Raw genomic sequence first — 11,682 nt, 5'->3', positions numbered from 1 at the left:
ATCATAGTCTAATTAGGCTTAAAAGATTCGTCTCGTGAATTTCGTCTAAACTGTGTAATTAGTTTTATTTTTTTATTTATATTTAATATTTAATGCATGCGTCTAAAGATTCGATGTGATGGGAAATCTTGAAAAATTTTGCAAAATGAAGTGCAACTAAACAGGCTGCAAATCAATTCTCAAAAAAAAAAAAACATCATCAATCAAATCAAAACAAATTAAGTGTATGCAAAGCGAACTCGCAGACCAGACCAGGGACCAGAATGCAAAATTCACCCCTCCAGCGGCGCCTCGGTGGCATCTGTGTGCACTACAAAACGCGGCGCGCCACCGCGGCGAACACAGCCGCCACGGATTCCGCTCCTCTTCTTCCCCTTCTCCAATCTCCGCTACGGCGAGCTGCTGCACACTCGTAGGCAGGTGAGTACTGTTGAGCGAGCCACATATCACGGCCGCAGCACAGCAGGTAGCTAGTTGATCTCCTGCTATCCCGATCTCTCGCGGGGGAAGGGAAGGGAGGCCGCGCGCCAACTTTTGGCTGCTTTGCCCGTGTCTTGGTTTCTCCTCGTCTCCTCCTCCTTAGTTTGATTCGTGCGCGCGCAACTCCTCAATGGCGGAGTGGGATGGCATGCTGGCAGTAGTTCTTCCTGTGACACACACCGGGCGGCGGCCCAGTCACGGTTCACGGGATAGCAGGGGCTGTGTAGTCGTTCCGTCGAACACTTGGCGCGCGACCCCGGAGGCTGCTTCGGAGGGGGTTTGCCTCGATTCCGTGCTTTCTTGTTCACGAAATTGCTACCTGACATGAGTTTCGATCTTAGAAGCAAATCAAGCAATACATGAACTTTTCGCTGATTTTATTTCGGAATCCATCTACTGGGTTCGTGTTTCTGCCTACTCCAGCGAACTAAACCCTCTGCTTGTTTCTTGCCGTTTTGGCTACAGAGGAAAGGGTGATAGCAATGGCATGCTTTTCTTCAAGCACCACCAAGGTTTCGCTCAAGTTCGGAGCTAAGGCGTTCGCGAGGAATTGCTTGCCTGGCTACTTGCATTCTGTGGTATCTTTTCCTGTTTCTCGGACACTGGGTGGTCTTTGTTCTCCCATCAGGGTGGAGAATGAGAATCGCGCCTATGGTTCAAACCTGGCTGTTGGGGCTCTCAAGGGCAGACACCTCAACACAACACTCTCTTCGACTAATGGCCACGTCAAGGTTCCTGGTAAGATATCTCCTACTTTGGGGCTGTTCTGGTTCCTCATATGAAATTTTTATCTGTTCTATGATCAAGAAGAGAGGGTCAACTTCATTGAACTGTTTACCATGATGCTTCCCTGAATTTTGCTTGGATTTAAAATACTGGGCATATGATTAAGTTTTTAGAAAAACCTCAAGCTTGATGCACTCGGAGGTAGATGGCTGTGCTAAACCAGTAAAAACAAGGGTTGCCATTTAACTGATCACACGAGAAAATTCAATAAATTATTATCTATTGCTTGGATCCAGAAAAGGAATTAAATTCATTAAGTCATTTATGGATTATATGCTTCTGGAAAATATTTCGCTCGGGCCTAAAGAACTATGGACATTATGGTTTATGAGGAAAACCTCAAGCTTGATGCCCTATGAGCTAGGATGCTGTGATAAACTATTACAAATCAGAGTTGCCTTCTAACTGATCAGAGTAATAAACCCAAGAAAAACAACTCTATTAAATTTGATTTGTTGTTTTCTAACAGAAGAGAGGGTAACTGTATTGGTCATTGGTGGAGGAGGAAGGGAACATGCTCTTTGTTATGCCTTGGAACGCTCTCCATCTTGTGATGCAATTTTCTGTGCTCCTGGTAATTCTGGCATTGCTCAGTCTGGAGATGCCACATGTATACCGGACCTGGACATAACAAATAGTGAAAATGTCATCTCATTCTGTCATAATTGGGATGTTGGATTAGTTGTAGTTGGACCTGAAGCACCTCTTGTTGCTGGTCTTGCAAATGACCTTGTCAAAGCTGGAATTCCTACTTTTGGTCCTTCATCAGAGGCTGCGGCATTAGAAGGATCAAAGGATTTCATGAAGAAACTATGTGATAAGTACAACATTCCCACAGCAAAGGTACTTTCTTTTAATTTGTGAAGCTACTTAACAGTTATTATGCTTGGTACGTAACGTAGGTCGATGCAATATTTGAATATATCTAGAGCTGGCAATATTATTTTCAGCATGAGAATTGTATCTTTGTGATATGCTTTGTTACTGGATACTGGCTCTCAACAAGTCCCAAACTGTGTTTTATGTTTTAGCTCAGAGTGCTCATAAACCCCATTTTACTTTCTCACAATTTTCAATTGCTGTAAATCTTGCCTGTTAAGGATAGGAGCCCCGTAGCTATTTCCAACTGTTTATTTACATAGTAAACTTAATCTGTTGAGGATCTAGGAGCCATGTTAGATATTTCCATATATTAAGCTATTGGTTGAAAGTTGAAAATTGACTACTTGTGTTCTGCATGTGCAGTATCAAACATTCACAAACCCTGCTGATGCTAAACAATATGTAAAGGATCAAGGAGCCCCCATAGTTGTTAAAGCCGATGGATTGGCTGCTGGGAAGGGTGTAGTTGTTGCTATGACTTTAGATGAGGCATTTGAAGCCATAGACACTATGCTTATTGAAGGCTCTTTTGGTTCTGCTGGATCACGTGTCATCATTGAAGAATTTTTAGAGGGAGAAGAAGCTTCTTTCTTTGCATTAGTAGATGGAGAAACTGCTTTGCCTCTTGAATCGGCCCAGGACCATAAAAGAGTTGGTGATGGTGATGTTGGTCCAAATACAGGTGGTATGGGTGCATACTCCCCAGCTCCAATTGTGACAGAAGAACTGAAGAAAAAAGTAATGGAAAGTATAATCCTCCCTACTGTTAAAGGTATGGCAGCTGAAGGATGCAAATTTGTTGGTGTGTTATATGCTGGGCTTATGATTGAGAAGTCTGGGCTTCCTAAGCTTATTGAATATAATGTACGATTTGGAGATCCAGAATGCCAGGTTTGTGGTCTTCTTTAATAATTATCATTATTGGCTTTCTTTAATAATTATCATTATTGGCTTAACTTAGCATATGTTTACAGAATATAATACCCAGACCATTATTTGGTCCTCTATATATCTACAGTATTTATATTACCCAATTTATATCTGCTTATTTGGATATCTTGACGTTAGTAATAATATGCTAAACTACCTGCATGGTTATTTGGTCGTTTCATATGGTTCATGCAGAAAAAAACCAGAATCTCAAGCTAATATTTGAATTTACATTTGGGAAACAACATGCACAAAGTTTTATCTGATCTTCAAGTAACATTTTGCAGAATGCTAGTAGTTCTGGCCTTCTGGGTGGTAAAAGTCTTTTGGAAATACTAATGACATTCATTGCAGTATCAAAACTCCATTTGTTAATCTCTTTAAAGAAATAAATATGAAAGGCCAACTATGTTTGTATGAACTTATTAACTTTTATAGTTGTCATGTTCACAAACTAAACTTTTGGTCAATTCATCTCTACTAACTCATCTTGTTTGGCTCAGGTCCTGATGATGAGGTTAGAGTCTGACTTGGCGCAGGTTCTGCTTGCTGCTTGTCGGGGAGAACTAGGCAAGGTTTCGCTAACCTGGTCGCCTGAGTTGGCAACAGTTGTTGTGATGGCAAGTGAAGGCTATCCTGGGCCTTACAAGAAGGGGACTGTAATAAAAAATATTGATGAAGCCGAGCAGGTTTCTCCTGCAGTAAAGATATTCCATGCAGGAACAGCCTTTGATACAGATGGAAACTTTGTAGCGGCTGGAGGCCGTGTGCTCGGTGTTACTGCAAAGGGCAAGGACATTGAGGAAGCAAGGGCTAAAGCGTATGATGCGCTTGACGTTGTTGACTGGCCAGAAGGATTCTACAGGCATGACATTGGTTGGAGGGCGCTCAAACATCAGCATTTGGCTGCACACTGATGACAAGAGTCCCCTGAACCTCTGTAATTATGTCGGGTTTGCAATGGTAAGGCAAACATAAGAAGAATTTGCCGCAATAGATGCTGTTAGCCTTGTGGGTGCATGAAGATTGAGTATGGAAGTATAACTTGCGTGGAGCAGTTCCTTGACCGGGGAACAGCTGATGTTTGAAGAGTAGTTTTTGTTTTTGTATCTATATACTTATATGAGTACCACTTCTGGTATTCATCACTCATTAGTAAGGAACAGATCCTTAGACCGACTCCAACAGATCACGCATAGCGTGACCCAAACCCAAAATGGGTTGTCTACAGTGGTTTATCCGTGTAAAACACTTCTCCAACGGAGCAGGCAAAGGAGCGACGCATTTTGAGTGGGAGCTGACACGGGACGCAAATAAGCGTCTTCTCTCCCCCCTTTTGCGTCTTCATGCTGCTGGAGCTTGTCCGTGCCCAGGGGCACCGCGCTCCTCTGTTCCTTCTGTCCGCAAGAGAGAGAAAGCGAGAGGGAGAGAACGAAGCGGAGGGAGAGAGAAGCAAGACGACGTGCAGACCGGGGAGCACCGGCGACGGCCCCGGTGGCCTGCGGCCGTCTCCCACAAGAGAGAGGCAACAAGGGGAGAGGGGGAAGGGAGAGCGCTCGGCGGCGCTATTGCCTCGGCGCGGATTCAAGGGAGGGAGAAACAGGGGAGCAGGGAGAAGAAGAGGAGGGAAAAGGGACTAAAATACCTCCCACTCGAGCTCCTGCTTTCTCCGCTACGTCTCCTCTCCCTTCCCAGCGGCGGCGCCTGGTTGGGTGGGCCCCACTGGTGGCGCGGGTGCGAGGCGATTGGGGCGAGGGCGTCCCCCGCAGTGGCCATGGGTGCGGGGCGAGCGCACCCCTGGCGCGGTGCTGCGCGCGGGCGTCTCCTGGTGCGGTGGCTCCCCGGCGCGGGCAAGCACTACGCGGCATCTCGGGCGCGAGCGACCGCCAGCACGCGAGGACTCCGGCGCGAGCAGACCCAGGTGAAGGTAGCCTTTCTCCCTTGCTCCTCCTCTCCTTCACTCGCTGGCGCCGGGGTCGAGCGTCGGTCTGTGCTTGTCGGCCTTTTTTTGCTGAGGTCGATCCGGGGCATCCATGACTAGATCCAAGGCCTGGTGGCATCCTCTCGCAGCGTCCGGCGTCCGCGGGTACGAAAGGAGACCCGACGAGCGGGCGGAGGAGCGTGGCGAGGCGGGCGGCGCGCGGCTTCTCGTTTGCCTCTTGTTTTTACTGTGTGCTACCCAAACTGTCGAATGCCTCTTGTTTTTAGGTCCGGTTTGTTGGAGACAGTCTTACATGCAGCATTCTCATGTGCATTTAGTTGTACAGTCTATTTGAGTCAAACATAAAAATATTTTATTGACATCCACTCATATCATAATAAAAGCATAATTAACCCTTACTATTTACAAGCGAGCTGATTATTAAACAAGTGCCTTTTGGTTCTTTGGGTCTGTTGCATTTAATTCCATGTAGCACGCCGGTGCTTTACCTTTTGGATAACTCAAGAAACAGAGGGTTCAACCGCTCGGTTGGATTAGTTGCATTCAAATAGCAGTAGTAAAAGTGATACATTTTTTTCGAGTAAAAGAGAGGCTTTATTAATTAGACCAAGCCACGGAATGTTTACTACGTCTAGCTAAACTAGCTAAAGCATTACATCTTGATTACAATCTCTCTTCGCTTGGGATATCTTCCACTCAACAGCTGAGCGAGTCCTTTTGCATCTTCTGTAACAAAGCCAATCTCAGATTGGTCCACGGATGGATTGCACATTATTGAGACGATCCGTGCGCAATCTGATTTGATGATAGCCAGTGGTAGACCCACTTAATGGCCCAACGAAGACCCTCAACGCAGGCTAGCTCTTCCGCTTCCGATGCGCTTCCACATCGTCGCTCTAGGAACGTCCCTACCGAGAATACAACAGTTACCTTATTGTCCCTCGTGATTGCTCCAACCCCCACCTCCCCTTCTGTCAAGATAGGTTGCTTCCCCTGTTTTCGCATACGATAATTCTTGGTACAGGGTGTTCGTCCGCGCTGGACGCTCCAATGGTGGGCCGCCCACGCCAGCCCAATGATCGCCTCTCAAAAAAAAAAACACGCTCAAGCGGTGGCCGGTGTGGCCTTATCCATTCGAGCAAGCTAGCCTCATCCATTATTTACCAAGCCAGGAGGTGGGCGAGATGCGGTGGCGTGGGGTCAGCGATGCAGCCGTAGAGGCAACAACATCCACCTCACGCACGGCAGCGCATCTCCATTCCCCAGCGCCGCGACGGCAGGGATCTGGCGGCCGCCCTCAAGCGGCCACTACGCTTCTGGCGTCCGGCTACCGGCTTACGGCCCTTCTGCGCTCTTGCGGACTGCATCTCCGACGACCACTACGCTCCCCGTGTCTGGCTGCCGGCGCGCAAGCAAGGCGATGGCAGCTCCGACGCTCGCGCACGTGGGAGGAAACAGTGGCTCCAGAGGCCCATGTGCAAGCGGGGCGAGCAGAGCATGTGAGACGAGTGAAAGCTCTAGTTTGGTTTTGGTTAATTGATGAAACCCTAAGTGCTAACCTAGTTTATCAAAGTGATTATGAGATAGGTAGCACTACTCCAAGTGATGAAGCAATGGTGAAGATCATGACAACGGTGATGGCATGGTGATGGTCAAATGCTTAAACTTGGAAAAGAAGAAAAAGAAAAACACAAGGCTCAAGGCAAATGTATAAAAAGTAGGAGCCATTTTGTTTTTGTGATCAAGACACTTAGAGAGTGTGATCACATTTAGGATAGATAGCCGTACTATTAAGAGGAGTGAAACTCGTATCGAAATGCGGTTATCAAAGTGCCACTAGATGCTCTAATTCATTGCATATGCATTTAGGATCTAGTGAAGTATGAACACCCTTGAAAATGTTTGTGAAAATACGCTAACACATGTGCACAAGGTAATACACTTGGTGGTTGGCACATTGGAGCAAGGGTGAAGAAGTTATAAGTGAAAATGAGTTGGTCGCGAAGACGCTGGCGTCGGTCAACTGACCGAACGCTGGGTCTGAAAGCATCGGACGCTGGCAGCTTGCGTCCGGTCGAACTGGTCGGTCGGCACAGTACCTAGGGTATTGCACCGGACACTGGTATGTGTCCGGTCAAGGTGGACCGGACGCGTCCGGTTGAAGAAATATGCCTCGGGGAGCTTACTGGAAACGACCGGACGCTGAGGCTTCTGCGTCCGGTCAGTTTAGCCGGAGCGTCCGGTCAACCACGTAGCTGTTGAAATCTGACGAACAACGTTTGAAGCTAGTGACACGTGGCATGAATTAGTGGACCGGACACTGAGTCCAGGGTCCGGTCAGTATGACCGGAGCGTCCGGTCAGAGCACGTTTTGCCCAGTGAAGGGGTATAATGGCTCTATTTGATTGGGGCTCTATTTATAGCCCCATGGCCGGCTCAAGGGTGCACTCTTGCACATTTTCATTGACATAGCAACCTTGTGAGCTTAGCCAAAGTCCTCCCACTCATCTCCATCATTGATCCATCATCATTGTGAGATTGTGAGAGAATCTAAGTGCATTGCTTGAGTGATTGCATCTAGAGGCACTTGGTATTCGTGTTGTGCTGCGGATTTCGCTTGTTACTCTTGGTGGTTGCCACCACCTAGACGGCTTGGTGCAGCGGTGGAGGATTGGCACGAGTTGGTGATTGTTCGTGGCCGTCTCCGGTGATTGTGAGGGGAGTTGTACCTTCCCCGGCGGAGTGCCGAAAGGTAACTCTAGTAAATTGCTCGTGTCATTGAGCTACCTCACTTGTGGGTCGGTTCTTGCGGTGTCCTATCGTGTGGACAAGGTTTGTGAAACACCTCTTAGCCGCCGAACCACCAAGTGTTGGTCGACACAACGGGGACTAGCATGTTGGCAAGCACGTGAACCTCGGGAGAAAAATCGGTTGTCTCTTGTCATTTGCATTCTCCCGGTGATTGGCTTAATCTTCATCTTGTGATTGGTTCATCCCCTACACGGCGGTATAATCACCCTACTCACTTATTTACATTCTTGCAAACTAGTTGTTACAAGCTCTTTAGTGTAATTAGAATTGAGAGCTTGCTTTGTTATTTACATTCATATAGTTGAGCTCTTTAGAGTAGCAAGTTTGTAAGCTCTTAGTGAGTAGTTACATAGCAAGTTTGGGTGCTTAAGTAATCATTGCAACTAGAATTGTTGGATAGGTGGCTTGCAACCCTTGTAGAGCTAGAGCAAGTTTGCATTACGCTATTTGTCATACTAATCAAATTGCTCTAGTTGATTTGTAGATTTTTAAATAGGCTATTCACCTCCCTCTAGCCATATTAGGACCTTTCAAGTGGTATCAGAGCAGTGGTCACCGTTTGATTAAAGGCTTAACAACCTCGGTGTCAAATTATGGCTCAAGTTGTGTTCAATCATGTGGGGGGCAAACCACCGTTCTTTGATGGCATAAGCTATGACTATTGGAAAAGAAAGATGAAAATGTATCTTGGTTCAATCAATGATCAAGTATGGGAAGTGACCGAAAATGATTATGCCATCATTGATCCCGAAAATCCCACAAACCAAGATAGAGCCAACAAGCAATGCAATACAATGGCTCTCAACACCATATACAATGCCATTGATTCCAAGGTGTTTGAGCAAATCAAGGATTGTGAGAGAGCTAATGAGGTGTGGACAAGATTGGAGGAAACATATGAGGGCACACCGGCGGTGAAGAGTGCCAAGTTATATATTCTCAAGGACAAGTTAACAAGCTTCAAGATGAAGGAAGATGAGAGCATTCCGGAGATGTTCCATCGATTACAAGTGATTGTCAATGACTTGAAGGCTTTAGGAGAGAAGATCAAGGATGATGATGTCTCTCATCGATTCTTAATGTGCCTACCTCCAAGGTTTGAGATGTTGAGATTACTTATCATAAGAGGAGGATTAAATGATATTACCCCTAACTAAGTACTAGGTGATGTCATGACACAAGAGACATACCGTGTGGAAAGGGAAGGGGATGACAAGGATGACAAAAAGGAAGAAGAAGACAAGAAGAAGAAAAGCATAGCATCCACGGCTAGCTCATCATCATCAAAGAAAAAGGGCAAGTCCAAGAAAGAATCAAGTGATGATGATGATCTTAGTGATATTGATGATGAAGCTATGGCTCTCTTTGTGCGCAAGATGGGAAAATTCATGAAGAAGAAGGGCTATGGTGCAAGAAAGAGAAGAGATCACACCAAGAAGAAGGAGTATGTGAGAAGATGCTACAATTGCAAGAGCCCCGATCATGTAGTAGCAAATTGTCCATATAATAGTGACAATGATGAGGATGAGAAGAAGAAGCACAAGGAGGATAAGAAAGAAAAGAAGGAGAAGAAGGAGAAGAGAATGACCTTCCAAAAGAAGAAGAAGGGTGGAGGTTATGTGGTCACATGGGATAGTGATGGCTCTTTGGATAGTGATAGCTCTAGTGATGATGACAAGAAATCTATCAAGAGAGCACTAGCAAGCATCGCCATCAACAACAAGGCCTCCATCTTCGACACTCCATCGACATGCCTCATGGTAAAACCTACCAAGGTAAAATATGATGTGAGTGATGATGATGAATGTGAAAGTGATGCTTGTAGGAGTAATGATGATGATGAGTACTCCAAGGAGGAGCTCATGGACATGTGTGAGCAAGTACATACTTGCTTTGAGATGAAGAGAAAGGAGTGCAAGGAATTGAACAAGAAAGTCAAATTTCTTGAGCAATCCCTTGATGAGCTCAATGCTACTCATGAGAGGCTAGTGGAAGCCCATGAGAAGCTTAGCAAAGCTCACTCTAAGCTTGAAAAGGCTCACTCCTCTCTCATTGAGCAAGTCAAAGTGGAGGAAGCCAAGAAGGAGCAAGTGATCATAACATGTGATGTGGGACTAACATGTGATCTTATTGATGAATCTTTTCATGAACCCATTATTGTTGCTCCTACTAACACTTCTTGTAGCACTACTACTTTCACTTCACCCTTGAGTGATGGTCTCACTTGTAATGCCTCACTTATGGTGGAAAATGAGAACCTCAAGAAAGAGGTGAATGAGCTCACTCGTGCCTTAGGCAATGCCTATGGTGGAGAAACCCACTTGCTAAAGTGCTTGGGTAGCCAAAGATTTTCTCTCAACAAAGAGGGATTAGGCTATACCCCTAAGAAAGGCAAGGCGGCCTTTGTTACTTCCAAAGCTAGCTTTGTGAAGGGCAATGGTCGGTTTTGCAATAGATGCAAGCAAGTTGGGCATATAGAGCAAAATTGCAAGACTAACAAGAACAAGCTATCTAATGTATCCTCAATCAAATTTGATTCTTGTTACATGCTTTATAAGGGTGCCAATGGTGTGAAGGCTAAGTTCATTGGTACACCAATTGTGGGCCCAAAGAAGAAGGCCATTTGGGTACCAAAGACCTTGGTGACTAACCTACAAGGACCCAAGCAAGTTTGGGTACCTAAAAAGAATTGATCTTCTTTTATAGGTAAATTATAAAGCCGGAGGAAGGCATTGGGTGCTTGATAGTGGGTGCACACAACACATGACCGGTGATCCAAGAATGTTCAGTTCAATCAATGAAAACAAGAGCAATAGGATTGATAGTATCACATTTGGTGACAATGGGAAAGGCAAGGTCAAAGGGCTTGGTAAGATTGCAATATCCAATGATTTGAGCATTTCCAATGTGCTACTAGTAGAGAGCTTGAACTTCAACCTATTGTCGGTAGCTCAATTGTGTGATCTTGGTTTCAAGTGCATATTTGGTGTGGATGATGTAGAGATCATAAGTGTAGATGGCTCTAACTTGATATTCAAGGGATTTAGATATGAGAATCTATACTTAGTTGATTTCAATGCTAGAGAAGCTCAATTGTCAACATGTTTGGTCACTAAGTCTAGCATGGGTTGGTTATGGCATAGAAGGCTTGGTCATATTGGAATGAAACAATTGAACAAGTTAATCAAGCATGACTTAGTTAGAGGCTTGAAAGATGTCACATTTGAGAAGGACAAACTATGTAGTGCATGTCAAGCCTGAAAGCAAGTTGGTAACACACATCCTAAGAAGAGCATGATGAGCACATCCAAGGCATTTGAGTTGATGCACATGGACTTGTTTGAACCAACCACATACACTAGCATTGGTGGAAACAAATATGGATTTGTGATTGTGGATGATTTCACTAGATACACATGGGTGTTCTTTCTTGTTGACAAGAGTGATGTATTTGCAACATTCAAATCTTTTGTCAAGGGCATTCACAATGAGTTTGAAATAACCATCAAGAAAGTTAGAAGTGACAATGGAAGTGAGTTCAAGAACACTAGAATTGATGAGTTATGTGATAAATTTAGAATTAGACATTAATTCTCGGCCAAGTATACTCCTCAATCAAATGGGCTAGTTGAAAGAAAGAATATAACCTTGATTGATATGACAAGATCAATGTTGAGTGAGTACAATGTGAGTCATTCATTTTGGGCCGAAGCAATCAATACGGCTTGCTATTATAGCAACCGACTCTATTGTCACCCCATGATGGAGAAAACACCTTATGAGCTTTTGAATGGGAGAAAGCCCAACATAGCATACTTTCGGGTCTTTGGTTGTAAATGCTACATATTGAA

At 45.1% G+C, this 11,682-nt stretch overlaps 1 protein-coding gene across 1 annotated transcript; it reads left to right on the top strand.

Moving 5' to 3' along the window:
- Positions 1-344: 344 nt before the first annotated feature.
- Positions 345-4,251, top strand: LOC136508743 (phosphoribosylamine--glycine ligase-like). Its single transcript, XM_066503519.1, has 5 exons — positions 345-420; positions 946-1,218; positions 1,736-2,109; positions 2,512-3,039; positions 3,582-4,251. The coding sequence occupies exons 2-5, from the start codon at positions 963-965 to the stop codon at positions 3,993-3,995; spliced, it is 1,572 nt and encodes a 523-aa protein (XP_066359616.1). The 5' UTR covers positions 345-420; positions 946-962; the 3' UTR covers positions 3,996-4,251.
- Positions 4,252-11,682: the final 7,431 nt, after the last annotated feature.

This window comes from Miscanthus floridulus, chromosome 15, assembly GCF_019320115.1.
Source record: "Miscanthus floridulus cultivar M001 chromosome 15, ASM1932011v1, whole genome shotgun sequence".
In the NCBI taxonomy this organism is placed as follows: domain Eukaryota; kingdom Viridiplantae; phylum Streptophyta; class Magnoliopsida; order Poales; family Poaceae; genus Miscanthus; species Miscanthus floridulus.
Note: the sequence above shows the minus strand (reverse complement) of the source record. Positions and strands in the feature narration are given on the sequence as shown.

Bases quoted from the DNA above. Each gene is read 5' to 3' on its own strand.
- LOC136508743 (XM_066503519.1), top strand. From the start codon at position 963: ATGGCATGCTTTTCTTCAAGCACCACCAAGGTTTCGCTCAAGTTCGGA. The intron at 1,219-1,735 runs GTAAGATATCTC...GTTTTCTAACAG, and splicing joins TGGCCACGTCAAGGTTCCTG to AAGAGAGGGTAACTGTATTG. The intron at 3,040-3,581 runs GTTTGTGGTCTT...TGTTTGGCTCAG, and splicing joins TTGGAGATCCAGAATGCCAG to GTCCTGATGATGAGGTTAGA.